This window comes from Bos grunniens, chromosome 1, assembly GCF_055505025.1.
Source record: "Bos grunniens cultivar Pamir isolate PY7600 chromosome 1, Bosgru_T2T1.0, whole genome shotgun sequence".
NCBI classification, from domain to species: Eukaryota; Metazoa; Chordata; class Mammalia; order Artiodactyla; family Bovidae; genus Bos; species Bos grunniens.
Window position 1 is genome coordinate 151023364 of NC_141165.1, and position 26503 is coordinate 151049866.

Consider the following 26503-nt stretch of genomic DNA (forward strand, 5'->3'; position numbering starts at 1 on the left):
TACAAAAAAGAACTTCATGACCAAGGTAATCATGATGGTGTGATCACTCACCTAGAGCCAGACATCCTGGAATGTGAAGTCAAGTGGGCCTTAGGAAGCATCACTACGAACAAAGCTAGTGGAGGTGATGGATTTCCAGTTGAGCTATTTCAAATCCTGAAAAATGATGCTGTGAGAGTGCTGCACTCAATATGCCAGCAAATTTGGAAAACTCAGCAGTGGCCACAGGACTGGAAAATGTCAGTTTTCATTCCAATCGCAAAGAAAGGCAATGCCAAAGAATTCTCAAACTACCGCACAATTGCACTCATCTCACATGCTAGTAAAGTAATGCTCAAAATTCTCCAAGCCAGGCTTCAGCAATACATGAACTTCTAGATGTTCCAGCTGGCTTTAGAAAAGGCAGAGGAACCAGAGATCAAATTGCCAACATCCGCTGGATCATGGACAAAGCAAGAGAGTTCCAGAAAAACATCTATTTCTGCTTTATTGACTATGCCAAAGCCTTTGACTGTGTGGATCACAATAAACTGTGGAAAATTCTGGAAGAGATGGAAATACCAGACCACCTGACCTGCCTCTTGAGAAATCTGTATGCAGGTCAGGAAGCAACAGTTAGAACTGGACATGGAACAACAGACTGGTTCCAAATAGGAAAAGGAGTATGTCAAGGCTGTATATTGTCACCCTGCTTATTTAACTTCTATGCAGAGTACATCATGAGAAACGCTGGGCTGGAAGAAGCACAAGCTGGAATCAAGATTGCTGGGAGAAATATCAATAACCTCAGATATGTAGAGGACACGACCCTTATGGCAGAAAGCAAAGAAGAACTAAAAAGCCTCTTGATGAAAGTGAAAGAGGAGAGTGAAAAAGTTGGCTTAAAACTCAACTTTCAGAAAACTAAGATCATGGCATCCGGTCCCATCATTTCCTAGGAAATAGATGGGGAAACAGTGGAAACAGCGTCAGACTTTATTTTTTTGGGCTCCAAAATCACTGAAGATGGCGATTGCAGCCATGAAATTAAAAGACACATACTCTTGGAAGGAAAGTTATGACCAACCTACACAGCATATTCAAAAGCAGAGACATTACTTTGCCAACAAAGGTCTGTCTAGTCAAGGCTATGGTTTTCCCAGTGGTCATGTGTGGATGTGAGAGTTGGACTATAAAGAAAGCTGAGCACCAAAGAATTGATGCTTTTGAACTGTGGTGTTGGAGAAGACTCTTGAGAGTCCCTTGGAATTCAGGGAGATCCAACCAGTCCACCCTGAAGGAGATCAGTCTTGGGTGTTCATTGGAAGGAATGATGTTGAAGCTGAAACTCCAATACTTTGGCCACATGATGCGAAGAGCTGACTCATTTGAAAAGACTCTGATGCTGGGAAAGATTGGGGGCAGGAGGAGAAGGGGATGACAGAGGATGAGATGGCTGGATGGTATCACTGACTCGATCGACATGGGTTTGGGTGAACTCCGGGAGTTGGTAATGGACAGGGAGGCCTGGTATGCTGTGATTCATGGGGTCGCAAAGAGTTGGACATGACTGAGTGACTGAACTGAACTGAACTGAGACACTATAGGCATTTTACCTGTTATCTTCTTTAATTACTAAAATTAAACCTTCAAAGTAGGTATTTTCCCCATTTTGAGAGTGAAGAGTGAAAGTGTTAGTTGCTTAATCATGTCTGACTCTTTGTCACCCTGTTTACTGTAGTCCCCCAAGCTCCTCTGTCCATGGACTTCTCCATGTAAGAAGATGAGTGGGCAAAAAAAAAAAAAGACTGGAATGGATAGCCATTTCCTTCTCCAGGAGATCTTCCAGACCCAGGGATCAAGCCCATGTCTTCTGCATTGGCAGGCAGATTCTCTACTGTCTGAGCCACCAGGAAAACCCAAGTACAGCCAGAGAAATTGAGGCTTGAATGTACCAGAAATAACTTTAATAATAAGTTGCCTAAAGTAATATAGCCAGTAAGGGTAGGAGCAAGGATTTCATCTTGGGATGAACGCTGAGTTCAGAGAGTATGTTCTCAACTCTGATGCTGTGGGGACTTGGGACTTTTGAGCCTTGGAATGTACCTTTTTAAAATATACATTTGTATGTATATTCACTAATTGGCTGATTGATGATTGATTTGATAGAGAAGTGTGAGGAGAGGAATTCTAAAGGTCTAAATTTTCTATACACTTAGTGACTAGAATTTCAACTTTCTTTGTCAAGGTTGTCTCTATACTGAGCTAAGTAATAACAGGATTCAAAACTATAGGCCAGATTGGTGCTTTCCAAATTCAAAGAAGAAAATCATTTATTCTAAACCTATGCTTCCCTTTTTATACAATGTTTTCTTCGATTGAGGAAACATTTAAGTACTTTATAGCACTAATAAAGTACCAGTGAATTTCCTCCCCTTTACAGTTTTATGCTAGAGGCCTGCTTACCAAACAGCAACTCTCAAGCCATTTTAAGTAAATATATACAAAAAAAACATGGCCAGTGTTTCAAATTTTATTCTTCCAAATGTGTTTGTTTTCACATTCTATTTACATGTAAAGCTTAGAAGACACCACATGCTCAGTGTCTCTAAGAGAATATTTTTACAGCACATGGATCACAAAATAGGCACATTGAAAGTGGGCTTCTTTCCAGTGCTTATTATGATGTGCAATAAAGGATTAACTCAGAGGACTGAGGGTGCTCCAACTCTTCAAATTCCAAAGAAAGGACTAGTCTTTGACTGACTTCTGGGCGATTACCTCTTTAGAATATTCTGCCTAATCAGAGTGTCTTTGCATCACTGGCGTCATAGGTAATGCAAACAGTTTATGCTAACAGTGTGACTCACGGGGATTGCCTATTTTTGTTCACTTGGTGGTCTGGACCTTGTCATACCAGTTTGACCTCTGGAGCGACTGGAGACTAACTGAGGCTAGCTGGGTAGGTGCTCTATGCCTTTGTGACTGCTCCCCCCACCCCCATAAAATCCCTGGACACTGAGGCTCAGATGAGCTTCTCTGGTTGGCACCAATTCATATACGTTTTGTCACACATCTTTGCTGAGAGAATAAAGCACTGTCAAAGCAGACTTGGTCTCTGTGACTTTTGTTGATATTAATCTGTACTCTTTCACTGTAATAAATTGTAACTATGACTATAACACCTTTTCTGATTTCTGAGTCCTCCTAAGTGAAAGTTAAAGTCACTCAGTCATTTCCAACTCTTTGTGACCCCATGGACTATACAGTCCATGGAATTCTCCAGGCCAGAATACTGGAGTGGGTAGCCCTTCCCTTCTCCAGGGGATCTTCCCAACCCAGGGACCGAACCCAGGTCTCCCACTTTGCTGGTGGATTCTTTACCATCTGAGTCACCAGGGAAGCTCTTGGGGACCCCAATAAAGTGGCCTTGGGGACCCCAATACAAACCAATGAGATGCTATGTCACCTTAGGGATGAGAGCCTGAGACAACCTTATGGAGTCTCCACATTTTTCTCCCTGTCTAGCATGTTGCTGTTGTTGGAAAAACCTAGAGGAGATCAGGGTGCTGAAGGGAGACCCAGTCTTTGGAGAGCAAATATGTGAAATATATGGATTTTCCATCTTCTCTCCAAATTTGGAACATTCACATTACCCTGATATGGATAAACAAGTCATTCCTCTAGGAGGGAAATGCTTTCAAATAGTATCTCATCCCCCCCATTTCCTAGTTTCCCCTATTAAAATGTTAATATCTCACCCACACATAGAGCTAACAGCAATTTGCCTCTTAGTATGAATTAGCTGGTTTCCTTCTCTTCTGAGACACGCCTCTTGAAACAAGGATGATTCTGATAAGGGTGCAAAGGCTCGTGTTTTGGCTATTAAGATTCCTGCAAGGGAACACAAGGTGGTGGGGTGGATGCTTCTGAGGGAGCCAAAGTGCTAGGAGAGTTGGTGAGCACTCAGGAAGTAGGGAAGAGCAACTTGTAAGTGAGCTTGGGTTTGGAAGAAGGTTGCGGAAGGTAGCGAAGATACAACCTTGTACTCATTATCTAGAAATTCAGTAATTAAGAGAGCTGCTGCTACTGCTAAGTCACTTCAGTCGTGTCCGACTCTGTGCAACCCCATAGATGGCAGCCCACCAAGCTCCCCCGTCCCTGGGATTCTCCAGGCAAGAACACTGGAGTGGGGTGCCATTTTCTTCTCCAATGCATGAAAGTGAGAAGTGAAAGTGAAGTCACTCAGTCATGTCCAACCCTCAGCGACTCCATGGACTGCAGCCCACCAGGCCCCTCCATCCATAGGATTTTCCAGGCAAGAGTACTGGAGTGGGGTGCCATTGCATTCTCTGAATTAAGAGAGCAGTTCTAGTGAAATCTGGCACAGAAGTTGGCATACTGAGAATCTCAATGAGTATTTGCCAGCTTTTGAGAAAGACAGGAATAAGGAAAAGAGGACTTATGCAGAGTTGGAAAACAGAACTGGGTGATGCCATTGGTCATACAGGTCACACAGGTCACACAGATCCCAGGGAACAGGCCATCTTGGACTAGACTTGCAAACAGAAGAATGTGTGTCTTTGTAGAGAATTGGATCCTGCCTTGAATAAGATAGAATCTCTTTCAGAAAGTCTTTTGTTCTTCTTTCATTGAATACAAATTGGCAAAACAGCAGGTACCATTACATAAATTCAATACTATGTCCTAAAGGCTTTGTGTATGTTACCTAATTGAATTTGTAAAGTAACACCATAAAGTATTATTATACAGAATGCAGATGAGCTAGGAGGTTCAGAAAGGCTACACAATTTAGGATATTTAGTTATTCAGGGACATAGGAAGGACTAAACTAGGTTTTCTTAATCTGGAAAGATCTTGCTTTTTCTACCAAATCCCACTGCTTGTTGTATCACAAGGGTAGACACGAGGGCAGTAGACACTCAGGGTGACACTCAAGTTGGAGACTCAAAGTTGTCTTCTCTATGGTTCATCATTACAGGAAACAGTTACATGTGAGATAAGGGTACTGACTTAACTTCATATTGTGAATGCACTTGAAGAACTGGGAAGGCAGATCAATGCTTTGTTGTTTCCTGCAGCCATGAAATTAAAAGACGCTTACTCCTTGGAAGGAAAGTTATAACCAACCTAGATAGCATATTCAAAAGCAGAGACATTACTTTGCCAACAAAGGTCCACCTAGTCAAGGCTATGGTTTTTCCTGTGGTCATGTATGGATGTGAGAGGTGGACTGTGAAGAAGGCTGAGCGCCGAAGAATTGATGCTTTTGAACTGTGGTGTTGGAGAAGACTCTTGAGAGTCCCTTGGACTGCAAGGAGATCCAACCAGTCCATTCTGAAGGAGATCAGCCCTGGGTGTTCTTTGGAAGGACTGATGCTAAAGCTGAACTCCAGTACTTTGGCCACTTCATGAGAAGAGTTGACTCATTGGAAAAGACTCTGATGCTGGGAGGGATTGGGGGCAGGAGGAGAAGGGGACGACAGAGGATGAGATGGCTGGATGGCATCACTGACTCGATGGACGTGAGTCTGAGTGAACTCCGGGAGTTGGTGATGGACAGGGAGGCCTGGCGTGCTGCGATTCATGGGGTCGCAAAGAGCTGGACACGACTGAGCGACTGAACTGAACTGAACTGATGCCATATAGAATCGCACGGAATTTTGGTTCATAATCAGAAAAGAATCCATCTGAGAATGGGCTGCTCCATTAAAGTCTATCCTCAAAACCCAATAGATTGAATTAGTCCAAGAGAGAAATTTAAACGTAGAGAAAATAAATGAAGTACATTTTATACAAAATCACTCTATTCAGTTAACTAACACTTCAGTTGATAAAACACTTTTTTTTAATCTCAAGGTGTTTTTAAATAATGAGTTTCACTATTTTTGTACTCTTGACTCAGTAACAGTTTTCTTAACTCAATTTTGACCCTGTTTTTAATGTCAATATTTTTATTATTAATATATATATTTCTTACATCTGAAGTCAAAATTCTTGGACTTACATATTTTAAGGTTTGAATGTGTTCTGACATAATAATATGCTTTGAAGATATTTTTAGTGTATAATGTTCTAAGAAATTCTTAATTGCTAAAAAATTGAAAAGAAAAGTAGATAAGTAGATGGAATGTCAAAATACATAGGTTTTTAAAAATATATTTTATGTTCATAAGGGCATCTGTGCATGTATGTGGCACACACAAAGATAAAGGGCTACAGGGAGATTTACTTCGGAGAGCAGTGAGGAAATGGCATGCAATTTTGGAGAAAGCAAGTCCATTAAAAAAGTATTACTTAATTATTGATAGTGGTTAGTGTATGTCTAATTTTTTGAAATAATATTATTACATTAGAATAATCTCTATTTTTATTAATCATGCCCATTTCTCATTTATAGATGCTCTCTTTGGACTTTTGCAGTATTATCTCAGGGCTACGTGAATATTTTTCATTTAATATCTTGAGTCTTAGTAGACCTCAATTTATACATAGTAGACCTCAACTATTTAGTACATTAATTCTTTTACTAAATACATGTTTATTGAAGGTCTGTTTTGTGCCAGCCTTTTCCTAGTGTTGAGAATAGAGCAAAATATGAAAAGACAAAATTTCCAGCTTCATGGAGTTTATATTTTTGTAGGTGATGGCACCAAACAAACAAATCTGAATATGACATATTGGCATAAGGGCTACAAAGAAAAGTAAAACAGGTTAGGGGAGGGAGAATAAGAGGAACAGGGGGTTCTAGACTAGGTAGCAGGTCCGTAGCAGGTGTCTTCAGTGATGTAACCTTTGAGCAAACCTCATTAGGAGAACGTTCCGAGCACTGGAAGCAGCAAATGCTAGAGATGCAAGAATGAAGTAAGTCAGAAAGAGAAAAACAAATATTTCATATTAGCCCAAAATGTGGAATCTAGAAAAATGGTAAAGATGAACCTATTTGCAAAGCAGAGAAAGAGATATAGACATAGAGAACAAACATGGACACTAAGTGGGGAAAGGTGCTGTGGGATAACTTGGGAGACTGAGACTGACCTATATACACTATTACACTAGGTATAAAACATAACTAATGAGAACCTACTGTATAGCACAGGGAACTCTACTCATTGCTCTGTGGTATTCTAAATGGGAAGGAAATCCAGAAAAGGGGGGATATATGTAGATGTATGCAGGACTCACTCACCTCACATGCTAGTAAAACAATGAGCAAAATTCTCCAAGCCAGGCTTCAGCAGTACATGAACTGTGAACCTCCAGATGTTTAGGCTGGTTTTAGAAAAGGCGGAGGAACCAGAGATCAAATGTCAACATCTGCTGGATTATCGAAAAAGCAAGAAAGTTCCAGAAAACAGCTATTTCTGCTTTATTGACTATGCCAAAGCCTTTGACTGTGTGGATCACAACAAACTGTGGAAAATTCTGAAAGAGATGGAAATACCAGACGACCTGACCTGCCTCTTGAGAAATCTGTATGCAGGTCAGGAAGCAACAGTTAGAACTGGATGTGGAAAAATACACTGGTTCCAACTAGGAAAAGGAGTACGTCAAGGCTGTATATTGTCATCCTGCTTATTTAACTTCTATGCAGAGTACATCATGAGAAACACTGGGCTGGAAGAAGCACAAGCTGGAATCAAGATTGCCAGGAGAAATACCAATAACCTCAGATATGCAGATGACACCACCCTTATGGCAGAAAGCAAAGAAGAACTAAGGAGCTTCTTGATGAACGTGAAAGAGGAGAGTGAAAAAGTTGGCTTAAAACTTAACATTCAGAAAACAAAGATCATGGCATCCGGTCCCATCACTTCATGGCAAATAGATGGGGAAACAATGGAAACAGTGGCTGACTTTATTTTGGGGGGCTCCAAAATCACTGCAGATGGTGATTGCAGCCATGAAATTAAAAGACGCTTACTCCTTGGAAGGAAAGTTATGACCAACCTAGATAGAGTATTGAAAAGCAGAGACATTACTTTGCCAACAACAAAGGTCCGTCTTGTCAAGGCTATGGTTTTCCCAGTGGTCATGTATGGATGTGAGAGTTGGACTATAAAGAAAGCTGAGTGCCGAAGAATTGATGCTTTTGAACTGTGGTGTTGGAGAAGACTCTTGAGAGTCCCTTGGACTGCAAGGAGATCCAACCAGTCCATCCTAAAGGAGATCAGTCCTGGGTGTTCATTGGAAGGACTGATGTTGAGGCTGAAACTCCAATCCTTTGGTCACCTGATGCGAAGAGCTGACTCGTTGGAAAAGACCTTGATGCTGGGAGGGATTGAAGGTGGGAGGAGAAGGGGACAACAGAGGATGAGATGGTTGGATGGCATCACTGACTCAATGAACATGAGTTTGAGTAAACTCTGGGAGTTGGTGATGGACAGGGAGGCCTGGCTTGCTGCAGTCCATGGGGTCACAGAGTCAGACATGACCGAGTGACTGAACTGACTGATGCCTGACTCACAGCAAAAAATAACGCAACGTTGTAAAGCAACTATACTCCAATAAAAATTTAGAAAAAAAAGAATGAATGAAATATGGATCTGGGATATGTAGACACAGTGGTATTGAAACCAAAGGAGTTTTTATCTTTAAGGTAGAGAAGCAGGAGTTTGAGTTCAGAGGCTATTTGAGAACAAAGACTTATTAACACTGGGCCTGGTCTTGGGGGCTTGGGGTGTGCTTTCCTGACTCAACCATCAGTCCATCAGATGCTCTTATTGTTGCTGCTGTTGCTCAGTTGCTAAGTCGTGTCCAACTCTTTGCAACCCCATGGACTGCAGCATGCCAGGTTTCCCTGTCCTTCACTCTCTCATAGAGTTTGCTCGAGCTGATGTCCATCAAGTCAGTGATGGGCTATCCAATCATCTCATCCTCTTTCACCCCATCTCCTCTTGTCCTCCATCTTTCCCAGCATCAGGGTCTTTTCCAATGAGTCAGCTCTTCGCATCAGGTGGCCACAGTATTGGAGCTTCAGCTTCAGCATCAGTCTTTCCAGTGAATATTTAGAGTTGATTTCCTTTATTATACTTGCCCTGTAAGCTCTCTGTGACTGTTTCTCTACTCCCAAATTAGCCAAAAGGAAACAGTGAACTGCAAAATGGACTCTTTGGAAAAAATATAGGTCAACATTATGCTTCACAGGATCAGTGGCAAGGCTCTATCTGCGTAACCGTGGGATCTGCCTTCTAGTGGCCAACTGAGAGTCACCACTGCTTTTCACCAATAATGTCATAATCTAACATAGTTGCTCTACCCACTTTTATAGCAAACTGCTGAGCCACCTTCTGTTCTAATAAATCCCTGTTTCCTTTTATAGTTTATAATAATAACAACAACAACAATGCTAATAACAGTGACTCCTCTGGTTGGATGAGAAGACTACAGTAAACTCTAGACAGGTCTCTCATCCTTTGGACTTGGGGCTGCCATGCTTCCTGTCCACAGGACTGGTCAGCCTGACTGGGTGAGAACGGTATCGTTCTATCTGCCTTATTCTGTGCTTTGTCTCATCTCAGTCAATATGCACAAACTCTTCTGTCAGCTCAGTATAATTGAAGACAACAGACAATTTTTTTCTTTTATAAATTAAGACATACTTGTGATGAATAATTAATGTGTGGCCTGAATTCACATCTGTATTAAGGTAAGTCCAAGCTCTAAGTCTTTCAGTGGTGCTCAAGGGACACAGGTAAAAATGACTCACAGTCTCATCCTATGATAGAGATCTTGTTTGAGAAGTGGGGGTAGAGGGTGGGCAGAAGATTTTGAACCATATTTGAACACATTGGAATACAACTCCAAGAGGAAAAATATACCAGCAGCTTTTTTTTTTTACTCTCTCTCTCTCTCTCCACCCACCCTCCTTTTCTCTCTCTTTATCTTTCATTTCAGAAGTCTAGCATTTCCTTGGATATTTTCTACTTCTTATTCAAAGCAATGTTTCAAGTCATCCCAAGGCTCATTTGTACCAAAATGCTTTCCATCATTATCTATCAGATCACATTGTATATTTTAAGAGTTATTTCAGGTTTGAACAAAAGACAGGGGCCTTAAACACAGAATCATCCAGAACCACTTAATTCATTCATTTCTTCTTCTTCTTCTTTTTTTTTTTTTCATTTGTACCTTGTTCAAAAAAGATAGAAAAAGAAGAGAAATCCCAAGTTTATTTATCTGTGAGATGATGCCTTTCAGTTATCGGTAAATTGCATCTTAAAAACAAGAGAGTTTCTCCCGATGATGGGAACAGAGAATGAAATACTATGCCAATTTAAAATGCTATTACCTGCCCGCATTCCCAATATCTTTTCCCTTGGATGACACTGTTCTGACATAGAGATCTTTTTTTTTTTTATTTCCTGCAATTTTCTTCCATCACACAGGGAGCTTCATTAGAGAAATAAAGCTAGGGTAGGTGCATTTGACAACAAGAGACAAATGATGTTAGTGAGAAGCTCTCTGATGAGGCAGTTTGCAATTTATGTGTTCAGCAGAGTACCTCTCTCTCTGTCAGAGGCAGGCTTGGCATCTGCTCTGAGAGCGACATATGGCTGGTGTAAAGCACCGTCAGTGCCTGCAAAGGTGCGCCTTCCTGCACCCAGGACAAGAAGAGTGTGCACACTCCAACCATATGGAAACCTGCATTTTTCCACGTGTGTTTCTGCTTGCTGAGATGTGGCAGAAGCAAGGAGAGCAAACTGGTTCTGAAGAACCTTTACAGGCAGCTTGCTCCTCCTCTTTCCCTCCCTCCTTCCCAAGGCCACATTCCCAGGGGGTAACCCGTTTCCCATTTCGCCTTGCTTATGCTTTGCCTCCATTTAGCTGACAGTAGTGACTGTTTCGCATTTACCTTTTTATCTGAGGCCCTTACTGTCAGGAAGTTGAAAAGAGCAGTTTTTGACAGTTGCCATGCGCAAGCTTTCAAAATCCATAAAAATCCTCCCTCCTCCTCTCATACAAGTCCAGGCACAGGTTATAACACGTTCCCCTTGCACGATAGAAAGCATGCTATGTATGTTCTAAGTCGTTTCAGTAGTGTCCGACTCCTTGTAACCCACAGGACTGTAGCCCGCCAGGCGCCTCTGTCCACAGAACTCTCCAGGCAAGAATACTGGAGTGGATAGCCATTCTCTTCTCCAGGGGATTTTCCTGACCCAGGGATCGAACCTGGGTCTCCTGCATTGAAGGCAGATTCTTTACCATCTGTGCTACCAGGGGAGCCCATAGAAAGCATATGAGAGTCTTAACCTAACCCCTGAGGAAGTCAAACATTATCTCAAGTGATTTTATTTTAAAGCTACTTACAGTCATCATGCCATCCAGAAGGCCAGTCTCAGGCCTGGGTGGAGCCTGCAATCTTTCCATGGACCACTTCTCGATGATGGCGGACACGTGAGGGTTGTCAATATTCAGCAGCCGAAACCCGGTCATATTTACACCACTGTACCTATAGAGTTCCAGATCTAAAGCAAATAAGTCCTGCGCAGTATTAAAAATGATAAAAGAAGAAAGAGTTAACATTTTCAGCATTCTTGATGCAAAAGAGAGCTAACGCTTGCAGAAGCAACAGATTAAAACAAGCACGGCAGCGATCATCACACTGGTGCTATAAAAGAACGTTTCCCGTTGTTCTTCATTTGCATGCTGCCTGACAAATTCTAAGGCAGTAATAATTCTCATTTTTATCTATTTGTTTTTGCGATACTGTTAGAGTTTGTACAAACCGAGAACAGGAATTAAGCTGCCAATAATTAGCATGCCCTCGGACACAGGATATGCCAGTCTGAGAAGCTAGAGCATTTTGTTCCTAAGGATATAGTCCTTTGGGGAGTTGAAGGGGCCTTTGTGTCCATTCGGTACACTGCTTTTATTTTCTAGATGAGGAAACCAAGGTTCTGAGTGGTGATGTGACTGACCTGAGAATGATCCACTTGGTGGCAGTACCACCTGTCTCCCTCATAACTTTCTGCCCCACGCTGCAAAGGAGGTGAAGTTTGGATATTACATACACATTTGACAGGAAGATCACTCTCAGCAAAAAAAAAACAAAATAATTTTCTGCTCATTGAAACTAACCCATGTCTCATATAATGAGAGCATGAAAATTGCTCACTAGACACAAGCTTAGAATAAGAAACAAACGGTTCTTTTCAGAGAATAAACTAGAGCCTGTGGTTGTATGGATATGAATATCTTTTTTAAAAAATTTATTTATTTTAATTGGAGGCTAATTAGTTTACAGTATTGTATTGGTTTTGCCATACATCAACATGAATCCACCATGGGGGATATAATATCTTAACAGTAGGACTTGTTCTTTTAGATAATGTTTCAGAGGAAAAAACTTGAACCCATCCTAGTATTTTCCATTATATATGAGGGCTGAATTTAAACCAAAAGTTTTGTTGGTTTGCATTTAAAATAGACTTAAGTGATCATTTCAACTTTTTTCCTATAAACAAAGGTTAGACTCTAAAGCAGGTCATTAAAATATCTCACATTTTGGAATGAGCCAAAATTTCAAAATAGTATTTAATGGTTAATAAAAGAAAAAAAAATTCCATAAAAATTTTCTACCAGTGTAACTGCTTTATTGAAAGTACAAGACCACATTATCTGCGATGATAGTCGTTACTAAAGAGGAAAACCTCAGGAACATTTCATGACTTATGTGTGCAGAAGATGCATACACATTTATTCTTTTGAATAACTCTTCTGTATCACTACTTCCAAGATAACTTTACATTAGACTGTGGAATCTTAAGAATGCTGTTCTGAACTCCTGGCTCATGTGAGAAAAAATGCACTGCCTTTTAAATTGTTATGTTTATTTCCCCTGCACTAAGTAACTAATTTTCTTTTGTCTTTAAGTTTCATTAATACTCATGAACAAAACCGGTAAGACAACAAAAGCAAAGCATGGCAGAATGCAGATAAAACCAAAGGAAATTGCTTAAAGAAGCAAATTTAAAGAATAAGATCCAAGGCAGAATGATTCCTTTAGCACACTCCATGAATACAAGGAAAGTTAACTCAAGTTACAGGGGATCAGAGAGAAACTTTCAGGATGCATATTGATTCCCTTATTAATTCAACAGTACAGAAATACAATACACTAATGTGAATGCGCTAAATACGTGCGAAATTCATTTGGTCTCCAAACTGTTTCTGTGCAAGATAGAATATGGAGAGTTCGAGGGCCAATTGTCAACATCCCCTTGTTAGTGGAGGATGAGGCAATAGTGTGAAGGCAACTGGTCTGTCCTTCCATTGAAGACTAGCCTTCTTAGGTTTCATTGTTTATATTTTTCTCAAATTTCAACAAAACCAACTCTTAAAGGCATATACACCTGGGAAGGATGGAAAGTTCAGAGGCAGACGGCCATCTCGCCTTGGGTAAGACGTATGTGTTCATGGTGATGGAGATGGGCAATATTCGTGAGCAGAGTAAGACACTTTCTGGTTCTCAGGGTCTCCCTTGACTCTTCTGACAGAGGATCCCATCAGGATGTCAACGAGGGAGTGAAGACCACGGAAACTTAAGTTCAGGAACTTCTGCCCTGCATCCTACTCTCTGACTCCCAGCTCAGGAGCAGTGATAATTTTAACACCTGCCCCATAGCATTTGTCTTGTGATATCCTCTGCAGCCCTTCCTGCTCTCAGAGATACTCAGTTGAGGACTGGAGTTTACTGCCTCCAGAAGTAGGTACACGAGACCTGTCTGGTCCTTGTTCCAAAGGCTTTGATTTCCCTGATGCACTAGCCTACTTTGCCAGATTTCTTTGGGAAAACGATACTCTTATTGAATCTTGCAAATCTGGGTAGATTTAAAGCTGACACACTTTTACAGGTTAGAAATGGAGGTTGATCACGTGTCTTCTCATGTAAGAGAATGGAGTGTGTGTTGGGAGTGGTGTATTGTGTGTGCGGCTGACAGCTAACACATCATTTTGATGTGTTAAATGCTTAAATCATTCTTCCTAGACCTGATAATCTCTCAAAAGTTAAGGTTGTATAGCTTCTTTTGACTGTCTCAGGCTTACAGCCATGGTTTTTCTTATGATGAAAAATGTTCAATGTGGAAAGCCTCTACCAAATTCCTTATCTTGATAGTCTTCCAAATACCTGACATGTGACCCCTGGCTAAACCAGCTGTCCACTGGACACAGGTGGAGAAATCACATCAGATAGCATGCCAAGATACACTTTAGTGTGTCCACTAATATATGTAGCAAATACAGATGATTCTTCTTTATTAATAGTTTGTACTTTGGCAGTTTCTATTTAATGGAAGCTTTATTTTAATTCCTTTCTGGATGCACATGCATTGATGCTAGTTAAGAATGAAGGGAGGGAGGGAAGAAGGGAAGAAAGAAGGGAAGGAAGGAAGGAAAGAAGACACTTGATGTTTAGCATTTCTAGATTTAGAGGATTCTTAGGAAAATAAAACAAACCTCCGTGACAATATCCTGCCTTTGCCACCAGGGCTGACTTTAAAATAACCAAAGATTTTTTGATAGTGTGAAATACATTTCCACCAGATATGCTTACCAGGGTTGTGAAAAAGTAATGATAGTATTCAGTCATCATGCCCATGAACAGGATCTGCCAAAGAGAAATAAGGGAAAACAATCAGAAACAGAATTATAAGAAGAAATAGATGATTAGTAGGTTGACTGCAGTAGCCTGGCGACATAGAATAGGAAGGAGCTTTGGAAATTCAGAGACTCAGTAGATAGAAACCTGAGACAAATCAATGAGTAATGTGGAGCTAGGACCCAGGCCACTGATCTCCATCCTATGTGCTTTCATCACGTTGTGCTTGACCTTCATGGGAGAAATTGGTCGGCTGATCAAATTTAAACATAGTTCATGCTCAACATATTTTATATCTGGAGTTGTCCAGAATGGCACAGAGTCTTGCCTTTTCTACTGCTTGGGTTTCTGAGTAATCCCATGCTGAGATATATATTTTATTGATCTCCTTAGCTTTAGTACTTATCATAGTGCCTCAGAGTAAAACTCATTAAATGTTGGATTGGCAATACTGATATGTAGATATATTTAAATGAAGATCTATACATATGCACTCTGAACCCCTCCTCTCTATCCTTTCCCATCTCATCCCACAGAACAAGTAGGGGAAAAGAGGGTTGTTTATAAATAGAAAGACGGAACTATTTTTGTACTTCTTCTCACTGCCTCTTAAGTCTGATTCTGTTATCTAATTGGGATCCTGACAGTTCCAACATTCTGTGTGTACAGTTTTTATTTGGTGGGGAGGAGCAAAAAAGAGGTAAACAGAAATGACCAAGGTTCTAAATAGAGGTAATTTCTTAAACTGTGGTCTTTTGCTTGGATTCCTGGAAATGGTGTCCATTGAGAAGAAACAGCTCCACGTGCTTTGGAGGTAAGATTGTCATTGATCTTTTAAATCAAGAGTATCACTTTCTTAGGTTTCCCTGGTGGATCAGAGGTAGAGAATCTGTCTGCCAACCTAGGAGACAAGGGTTTGATCCCTGAGTTGGGAAGATCCCCTGGAGAAGGAAATGGCAACCCACTCTAGTATTTTTGCCTGGGAAATCCCATGGACAGAGGAGCCTGGCAGGCTACCGTCCATGGGATCACAAAAGAGTCCAAAAGGACTTAGTGACTAAATGACAACAGCATCACCTTCCTTGGGGCCGGTCACTAAAGGCCTGGGTGCTGTCTTTTTGGTATCTGCATAGAAATGAATGGAGAAGACTCAGAAATCAAACTTTCAAGACAGTTATCCCCATAACTCATAAATGCTGGATTCAAATGAGAATCCCCTCTGGAAGTTTTAAAATCAGATATTCTTAGACTCCATCCCAGAGACCTCTTGAATTAGAATTTCTGAGAGTGGAATTTCTGTATTTCACAGCAATGGTTGGGAATCACTGTTTTGTGGAAAACTTGTCCATTTGCATTATGGAACAAGGGCTTTCATAACTTCAGTTTATGAAGAGGTGGATTGAAAAGGTCTTCAGAAAAGCAACACAAGCTATCAGAGGTTTTGGAAGATGCCTAAGATATGTAGCCTAGAATGATTTTACACCAAAGGGGAGGGAACATTTGGAGACAGTGCATACATAACATACAGAAGCACAGATCTGACATTTCCTGTGCTTTCACTGCTAACACAGAAACAAGAGGAATATTTAGTGAAATTGTAATGTCATGAAGGTAAGACAAATGACAGGAAACTCTCCCTATGAATCATAAGCCCACAGTATGCAAGTCACTCCTATGGTGATAACAAGACCAGGTGCACAAAAGGATTTTTAAAAGGGTAGAATTGCTTTAGGGCCATCAATAACATTTAAAGGCATGCATGGTGAGGTCTTGTTAGCTGATCCCTTATATCAGTGGAGAATAAAGAGCTAACCTGCTGGGGTCACTCAGAATTCAATTTTTCATTTTGGTCGTTAGTGTAATTGCAGCTGAGATTATCTCTTGAAAGGGAACTGATAAGTTTTATGTCAGGATACAGACCTGGACACTGAGGTTTAAAATATTATTTCTGAAACTGAAAAAAAAACACCAAGTCACCTGAATTTTAAGCCTTTTATATGGGTGGATTTTTCTTTTTAAATTTTATTATGGAGGCATTTGATCACCAATTGAGAGCACAGATTTTTTTCTTAAAACAAACATTCAACCAATTATTATTATTTGTAATTCCTGGAGGTAAATACTCATCTAAAATGTCTCTTATTTAATGTTAGAAAAGAGTTATGCAGATGCAGTGAATAAACAGCTAATGAACCTGCTTTTGTTGGTGCTGACCTTGCATCTTCCACATACACTTTTTTATTTGATATTCCACAAAAATCCCCATTCTTGACTTTCCTACCTAGAGCCTAGGTCAGTGCTTCCTAGAATGAAAATTAAGAAGCAAGTATAGTCATGGATCACTGAGCTGTCAGCTTTGTGGACTCTCTAGTACACGAGTGAATGAGAAACTTTCAGACTGAAATAAAACTAATATCAACTCATTGGAAAAGACCCTGATGCTGGGAATGATTGAAAGCAAAAGTAGAAGAGGGCGGCAGAGGATTAAATGGTTATATAGCATCACTGACTCAGTAGATACAAATTTAAGTAAACTCCAGGAGATAAAGAAGGATAGGGAAACCTGGTATGCTGTAGTCCATGGGGTTGCAGAGTTAGACATGACTTAGTGACTTAACAACAAGTCAGTTTCACCAAAGGTGATGTTTTTTAAACAATTGTGCTTATAATGATTTGTAGACTGATGAAGACTGGCTGCTCTGTTGTCTAACAGTTGTATACATTGCATTTTATAGCATTCGTATAACGATCTTCTTTCTGTGTCAACATTGGTATTTCAACTAAAAGTCGTTAAGGGATTATGAAAATGCCACATCAAGATAAATGTCAGTTTTTTAAATAAAGAGTGTAATCATGATATGGGGATTTTTAAATGGCTCTTTGCAAAACTGACTTTTTCCTAACAAACAATACTCTAAACTTTGTTACTGTGCTTTGCTGAGTTGACCAGGAGGTGCTGACATAGGCAGTGTGTACTTTATCAAGACAGTATTGCCAGGGACTGTTTTTGGCTCTACTGAAATTATTTTTAATGGTGCAAAGCACATCACATCACACACACAATTAAGTGATAAACATGGCTGTCAATACTATTTATATTGATGCTTCATTCCCCTTAATTACTTCCACCAATATTTTAATAATGGTTGTTTCCTAACAGAATTATTTTTATTAAATAACTTGAGATCATATTATTGATGTAGTTTGGTAGACGGTAAACATCTAGCTCTTTCAATACCATTGTATATCTATAGTAGGGATTTATCGAGTACCTATTAGTCTTCTCAGTTTTGCAAGACCCATAGTGTAGACTTCACTAGAGCCACTGCCAATTTTTCAAATTGAAAGGTGCATGATAGGATTATATTTCTTGAGTCCTTGAGCTTGGGTGTGGTCATGTGCTGGTTTGGGTCAAGGAAGGGAGAAAGCGACTGATACATGTCACCCTCCTCATCCTGACAGAGATCTCACTCACCCTGGCTAACATGTTAGGTGACTAACATGGTTATCAGTGCCAGGCAAACTAAGGTTTTTTTTTCCTGAATACATACAATTTTCTGTTTCATGAATACTGCACAATATGTCATGTGTGTGTTTTGATAATTAGGGACTTCAGGGTCAAAATTGTGGGTCTTCAACTAGCAACTCATCAGGAAAAAGGATATATATTCTATGTGCTAATGTCATTCAGATTTATGGTTTTCTTACCTAATTTTCCCCTTGATGCCAACTCCTCTCCTCTCTTAAAAAATATTTATGACTTTGTTTCAAATTATTTTTCTAGGCTGCTTTGATTCTTTGTATAATAAAGATATAACATAAATAATCATGGTTGAGAGAAGGTTAATAATTTTCTTTTTCCATAGAGAAAGGTGATCTATTTCGATCTGATGTAACTGGGCTGAATAACAAAAAAGGCCTCCAACAAAATACTGTTCATAGTTAATCATACTCTATGTCCATACAGAATCAGTTATAAGAACTCAAAGGCTTTCATAGATGGTGACAGTTCAAGTTATGTGTCAATTTGATTGGGCCAAGGGGTGCCCAGATTAAACATTATTTCTGGATGTATCTTTGAAGGTGTTTCCAGATAAATAAGCTTTTGAAAAAGCAGATGATCCTCCCCAATACGGTAGGCATCATCCAATCCCCTGAGAGCTTGATTAGAACAAAAAGGTAGAGGAAGAAGGAATTCACCTCTTTTCCTTCCTGCCTGACTGCCTGAGCTGGGACACTGGCTTTGTCCAGGCCTAGGGCTGAGATTTTCACCATTGAATTCTTCTGGTTTTCAGGCCTACAGTTTCAGACTGTAATTACCCAACAGCTTTCCTGGGTCTCTAGCTTGTAGATGGTGGATTGTGAAGCCTTCTCTGTCTCCATGGCTCAACTGGTAAAGAATCCATCTTCAGTGCAGGAGTCCTAGGCCCAATCAAGGAGACCTAGGTCCGATCCTTGGGCTGGGAAGATCCCCTAGAGAAAGGAAAGGCTACCCACTCCAGTATCGGGGCCTGGACTCTATAGTCTGTGGGGTTGTTCAGGGGAGGCACACTGACTGAAACCGCCCATCCTGGCCAGACACCACAGTGGCCATTTCATGAGTTGTTTTACAACAGGAGATCCCTGTAAGGAACACAGAACTAATAAGCCACCACCAACCAGAAAAGTTCAGGAAAGGTCAAAAGGAGACAGACAGCACATGTCCGACCGCCTCCCAGAATCCTTCTCTCTGGCATCCATCTTGGCTGAACAAGGCTGCACCGCCAGGAAGGGCTCTGAGTCAGAATGATTGGCTAAAGACAACCTGGAAACAAATCCCATCACCATAAAACCCGAGACTGCAAGCCATGTGGCAGAGCTGTTCTCCTGGGCTCCCTTACCCTACTGCTCTCCACCTGGGTGCCCTTTCCCAGTAAAATCTCTTGCTTTGTCAGCACATGTGTCTCCTCAGACAATTCATTTCCGAGTGTTAGACAAGAGCCCAGTTTTGGGGACCGGAACGGGATCCCCTTTCCTGCAACAGGGTCACAAGAGTCAGACAGGACTGAGTGACTTTCACTTCATTTCACTTCTGTCTCCATAGTTACATGAACCAATTCCTCATAATTAATCTCTTCAAGTACATTTCCTATTGGTTCTGTTTCTCTGGAGAACCCTGGCTAATACAGAGAACAATAGAAAAATACTAAAAGTCCTACATAGTCTGCATATTTATGGCATTCCATTCTATCTAGATAACACAGTCTTTAAACCAGTGAGGGGAAGGGTGACTGACCCTAAATGAAGGCTTTCTCTGTATCAGGCTACTATAGATATGCCACAAGACTATTCTATTGTTTCAGTGGTTAGAAAATAATTATAGTTTTTTTTGTAGTTAAAATGAATTATTAAGAAGCAGAACAAAACTCATTGCCAGTTGACTCTTGGAAGAACAAGTCTAATGACCCCTCTGTTATTAAGACACTTTGAAATATCAGTTCAGTTCAGTTCAGTTGCTCACTCGTGTCTGACTCTTTGTGACCCCATGGACTGCAACATGCCAAACCTCCCTGTCCATCACCAACTCCTGGAGTCCACCCAAACCCATGCCCATCAAGTCAGTGGTGCCATCCAGCCATCTCATCCTCTGTCATCCCCTTCTTCCCCTGCCTTCAATCTTTCCCAGCATCAGGGTCTTTTCCAATGAGTCAGTTCTTCACATCAGGTGGCCAAAGGATTGGAGTTTCAGCCTCAATATCAGTCCTTCCAGTGAATATTCAGGACTGATCTCCTTCAGAATGGACTGGCTGGATCTCCTTGCAGTCCAAGGGACTCTCAAGAGTCTTCTCCAACACCACAGTTCAAAAGCATCAATTCTTCAGCACTCAGCTTTCTTTATAGTCCAACTCTCACATCCATACATGACCACTGGAAAATCCTTAGCTTTGACTGCTGTTGCTGTCCTTTATTGGCAAAGTAATGTCTCTGCTTTTTAATATGCTGTCTAGGTTGGTCATAACTTTTCTTAATAGTTCTTCTCCAATGACTGTGATGGCACTACCTCTCTAGAGTTTTTACAACAGAACCTCATGGCTTTGTTCACAATAACACTGACTCTTCTTGATCTAGTGCTATTGTTCTTGGGAAAGATTACCTCTTGGATTTAGATCAGTAAATGTTATCACATACAGCCTGAGCATCACAAAGGCCATATTTTAGTTTGTCTTGACAGCCCTCATTCAAGTCTAGGTAAAGATAGTTTGGGGGTCTAATTCCTGTGATTGGTGAGAGAGTTGGTCTATAAGACACTTAGAAAGTCTCTGGGTAAAAGTCTTTCCATAACGTGTTCTGTTATCTTAAGATGCCTATGTTACATTTCAATTGAATTATTTTCCAGAAGGCAATGCAGAGATATGAAGACAGAAACTCACAAACTCTCAGCATCCATTGCTAAAAGCAATTCATATGTCACAAATAATTGGCATAATGCTGCTACCATAGTAGCAGAACCTTAAAATGGAACCTGAAGTGCTCCTAAGCAATTTTGAGGCATTCTTGTAATATTTATAAGGGTTTTTATTACTGCATCTTTTCATTGAAAGATAGGTGTCTTTGAAGTTCATATTGACTAACCTGAACTGTATTGTTCCTTTTATAACCTTCTCAATATCAGGATAAATTCTATACCATCAGACATAGTTTTTAGTCAATAATTTCAAATGAACAGTTTCCAAATGTGTGACATGTGATGTGGCTAAAATAATTGCTTTACCCCAAGATAGAAATAAGTCATTTCAGCATAGGAATAATCTTCAGGAAACAGTTGAATAATACCAGGCCTCAGAGAAGCAATTTTGAGAAGAAGACTTGATCTCTAGGGTGTAACTCTTTCTCACCTGCCAACTATAGTACTTCTGGCTGCAATTATACTATCCTCCGAGCAGAAAGCACCTTGGACAACACAATTTTTAACACTGGTCATCAGTAGAACAAGCTAGGTATAAGCAGGGCCTTAGATCAGTTTTTATTGATACAAAAAGGAAAAGATACTCATATTAAGGCTTCCCTGGTGGCTCAGATTATAAAGAATCTGCCTGCAGTGAAAGAGGCCCAAGTTTGATCCCTGAATAGGGAATATTGCCTGGATAAGGAAATGGCAACCCACTCTAGTATTCTTGCCTGGTAAATCCCATGGACAGAGGAACCTGGTGGTGCATGGGGTTGCAAAGAGTCAGACATGACTGAGAGACTAACAATCATACAACACTAACTGACTACGACATATCCACAAAGGGAACAGTGGAATGTAAGAAAAATAGCCCTGGATCCCTAAAAACCCTGATATACAGAAAACCACCCGTCTCCTTAAAGAGTAGGCTGGATAATGGCCCTTTAAACATGACCACATCCTAATTTCCAGAATCTGTTAACATGTTACTATACATGACAAAAGAACTTTGAGGATGTGATTAAACATCTTAATTTATGGGAGATACTCTGGGTTAGGGCTTCTCTTGTGGCTCTGATGGTAAAGAATCTGCCTGAAATGCGGGAGATAGGGTTCAATCCCTTCAGCTAAAGCTCCAATACTTTGGCCACTTAATACGAAGAGCTAACTCATTGGAAAAGACCCCAATGCTGGGAAAGATTGAAGGCAGGAGGAGAAGGGGATGACAGAGGATGAGATGGCTGGATGGCATCACTGATTCAATGGACATGAGTTTGAGCAAACACTGGGAGATAGAGAAGGACAGGGAAGCCTGGCATTTTGCAGTCCATGGGGTTGCAGAGAAGGACAGGACCTAGAAACTAAACAACAATGACAACTCTGGCTTATTCAGATGGACCCAGTGTAGTCACAAGGGTTCTTATAAGATGGAAGCTGATGTTCAGAAGGCAGAGAAGTGACAGGAAGGTGGAAACCGAGGGAATGCAAGGCAATGTAATGTGGGACCACAAGCCAAGGAATGAAGACAACGTCTACTGGGGTCGCACAGAGTCAGACGCGACTGAAGTGACTTAGCAGCAGCAGCAGCAGCAGAACTGGAAAAGGCAAGGAATGATTTCTCCCAAATCCTTCAGAAGGGATATAGCCCTGTCAACACCTAGATTTTAGACATCTGACATCCAGAACTGTTGGAGAATAAATTTGCATTGTTTTAAGCCACTCCATTTGTGATCATTTGTTGTTAGCACAGCAACAGGAAGCCAACACACCTCATTTGTTCATCTTTATGGCCTATGAGACTGCACAATTTTGGTGTATTGATATCAAGAGCATGTATCAAAAGGAAAAATGACTTGTTTGAAGTTGAAAACTTTCTAAATTTCTCTGTGCGTCTCCACTCACATTCATATACTAACCACACACATGTACACAGATACAAGCTACCCACAGAGAGACTCTAGGGTTCCCTTCCATTGGGAGATCGTGCAGTGCAATCTATAAATCCAGGCCACTTTCCCCCTGCCTCCAAGTGAAAACAAAGAAAGTCAAAGCTGTTCCACCAAGTGTTGGTGAATGGAATACCTGTACTATTTGGGAGTGTCTTGCAGTCTTAGGTACTATATAGGCTTCTCTTTCCAGAGGTCTGGTCAGAAGAAGAAAGGAAACTGGTACTAATAGATATTAATAAGTGAATTGGAGACCATGGGGTTTAGTTTAGCTTCAGAAGGTAATCCTACTAGAAGAGCCACATGGCATCATCCATGTGCAGAAAGAAAAGATTATGCAGTTTAAGGGGTTTGTGCTGCTGACAACAGGAGCAGGGGAAAAAAAAAAAAAAAAGATTTCCCCCTGCCAAAATGAAATAGGCAACCTGGCAAACAGGAGAGAGTAAAGCTTCTAGACTTCCCTGGTGGCCCAGACAGTAAAGCATCTGTCTACAATGCGGAAGACCCAGGTTCGATCCCTGGGTTGGGAAGATCCCCTGGAGAAGGAAATGGCAATCCACTCCAGTACTATTGCCTGGAAAATCTCATGGACAGAGGAGCCTGGTAGTGTACAGACCATGGGGTTGCAAAGAGTCAGACACGACTGAGCGACTTCACTTAACTTAACTTAAAACTTTTAGAGGATTACAGGAACCCAAAGGATAAACTTTCTGCAACATTCAGGGGAAGCTGGTGGAAATCAGATGTGTAAGAGGACCAGAGTGGAAGAAAAGTTATAATAGCAAAGAATATGTAGCTGATTCACTTCATTGTACAGAAGAAACTAACAACACTGTAAAGCAATTATATTCCATTTTTTAAAAAAAGAGCTGAATGAATCTAGAAGCTGGAAAGTTAACAGAGAATATGCTGCATACACTGCAATCTTTTCACAATAAGTTTTTTCTTAATGGTGGTGATAAAACCTCAAATTTGCCTGAGGGTAACATTTTGAGGGAGAAATAGTCATGAAATCATTAAATGATGATCTTCTTGGTCTCATGATATCTTTGTAGCATACAGAAGTTATGATGTGGGTCCTGTTTCTCTGCCTTTTTGGCTTTTCGGATGACTTTATTTTGTAAATTTATCTAATAGCTATCAGACTTAGAAAATAATTATTTGTATCAGTGTTTTTCAGGGCACTAGACTCTCCAAAGAACTTTGTAGAAAACACCAATGTCTGTACCCATCACTAAATATTATGATTTATTTGGTCTAAAGTATGTTCTAGGCATTGATATCTATGATACCGATACTCTCCAGGTGATGCTTACACATAGCCAGAGCTGAGAATCACTCATTTATATCAACCAAGCATATTTTAAAGCTATAACGATAATGATCAAATCTACTATTTGATAGGGCTTCCCTGGTGATTCAGATGGTAAAGAATCTGCCTGCAGTGCAGGAGGCCCAGGTTTGATCCCTGGATCAGGAAGATTTCCTAGAGATGGGAACGGCTTACCCACTCCAGTATTCTTGCCTGGAGGATTCCACAGATAGAGGAGCCTGGAGGGCTATAGTCCAAGGGGTCGCAAAGAGTCGGACACAACTGAACAACCAATACTTTCACGCTATTTCACTTCACAACATGTCCACTGCCATTACATGTTCTTTATCTGCTACTGGGGAGGAAGAGTTATCATCAGTTTACAGATTTGAAGGATACAGCATGGTTATAGTATTTGAACCCAAGTATGACTTCAATCCTGAACTCTTTATGCTGTATTTATAATAGGAGGTCAATGTGGGAAGGATGTCAGGGATTTGTACAAAGTCTTTCTGGACTTCTAGAACCCAAATAAAAGCATATGGTCCTTGGTGAGAGCAAAGGTAGAAGGACAAGAACAGGATCTTTATCTTAAGGAATGAATCCATCAAGCCAAGAAAGCTCGATAAGCTGCCCACTGATCTTTGTTCAAAGAGCTGCACACCACTCTAAAAGGTTGTACCATGGGTGATGTCACAGGTACTATGAGGAGTCTTCCTAACTTTTCCTCCTACTGTCAGGAATTCAGACCTACATGGCTCTTCTACTACAACATCTCTTTACATATTAGAATTAATTTGATCCTAATTTTAAATCCCTTTAGTGTCTTTCAGGAACTTTAATCTCTTTAATGTAATCAGCCTTCATCAAGAAAGGAGAGTTTGTAAAAAGAATAGTAATGAAATTGTTAAAATTGTGTAATACATACAATAATAGTTATTTTTGTGTTGTTGTTCAGTCGCCAAGTTGTGTCTGACTCTTTGTGACCCCATGAACCGCAGCACACCAGCCTCCCCTATCCTTCACCATCTCCAGGAGCTTGCTCAAATTCATGTCCATTGAGTTAGTGATGCCATCCAATCACTTCATCTTCTGTTGTCCCCTTCTCCTCCTGACTTCTATCTTTCCCAGCATCAGGGTCTTTTCCAAAGAGTCAGCTCTTTGCAGCAGGCGGCCAAAGTATTGGAACTTCAGCTTCAGCATCAGTCCTTCCAATGAATAATCAGGGTTTATCTCCTTTAGTATTGACTGCTTTGATCTTTTGTGTACTTGTTATAATGGTAATGTACACAAGATGTGGGGGACTTGCATGACACGCTAAACAATGTGGCCTTTATGATTAAGTCAATAAGGGGGTGGGAGAGAGTACTCCGGAATTTCAAACATGAGAGGGATAAGATCAGATATTTTATCTAAAATGAACATTTTTTGAGGCTACAAAGAGGCTGGATGGAGTAAAAGAGAGGGAGGGGACTTGTGACCAAGGGATCAATTGTTCTAGTACAGGAGGAAGATGATGAAAGTGATGGAGAAAAGGAGGTAGAATATGGAACATATTTAGAAGGCAGAATCTTCAGCATTCAGTAACTAATAATAAATAAAGGAGAGTCCTAGGTTTCTGGCTTGAGTACTTGAATGGTATTTCTAGTTACCAAGACAGGGACCAGAGGAGAAACAGGTTGGTTGGAGGAAGGATGAGGAAGAAGATGTAATGTGTTAAGTTTGGCATGGAGATTGAATGACATCAGATGGGATCTTCATGAGCTAACGAGACAGTCATTCAGGCTGAAGGAAGGTTTGGGAACCACTACTGTGATGTGGTGGGGGAGGTGACAGGGCTAGAATTAGGATTGAGAAGCACTGTATACTCTTGTAGTTTTGTCTAGATACCCTACCTCTAATAATACTGATGACGATTATCCGTAGCATGTGGAATATTTCATGTGTCAGTGGGGAGCTGCTTAATGCCTTTAAGGTATTGTCACATTTAACTATTCTCAAAACAACATGAGTTATGTGCTGCGACATTCCCATTTTACAGATACAGCAAATAGCAAGTTACTAAGTCCTCTACTAAACAACCTCATCCAGTACATTGGAATTTTCCATAGTTGTTTTTTTTTTTGTTTGTTTGTTTTTAATTGAAGTATAGTTGACTCACAGTGTTGTGTAGATTTCAGGTGTACACCTTATATATATATACACATATAATATGC

General features: G+C 40.5%; 1 protein-coding gene across 3 annotated transcripts in view; it reads right to left on the reverse strand.

Annotated features, from left to right (window-relative positions):
- GRIK1 (glutamate ionotropic receptor kainate type subunit 1) overlaps window positions 1–26503 on the reverse strand; it is a 465964-nt gene that overhangs the window by 112881 nt on the left and 326580 nt on the right. For all 3 annotated transcript variants that reach the window (XM_086413002.1, XM_086412991.1, XM_086413013.1), the window contains exons 5-6: window positions 14558–14611; window positions 11311–11484 (exon numbers count right to left, since the gene is read on the reverse strand). In XM_086413002.1, coding sequence (XP_086269128.1) covers window positions 11311–11484; window positions 14558–14611 — 228 coding nt within the window. The remainder of the gene's footprint in view (window positions 1–11310; window positions 11485–14557; window positions 14612–26503) is intronic.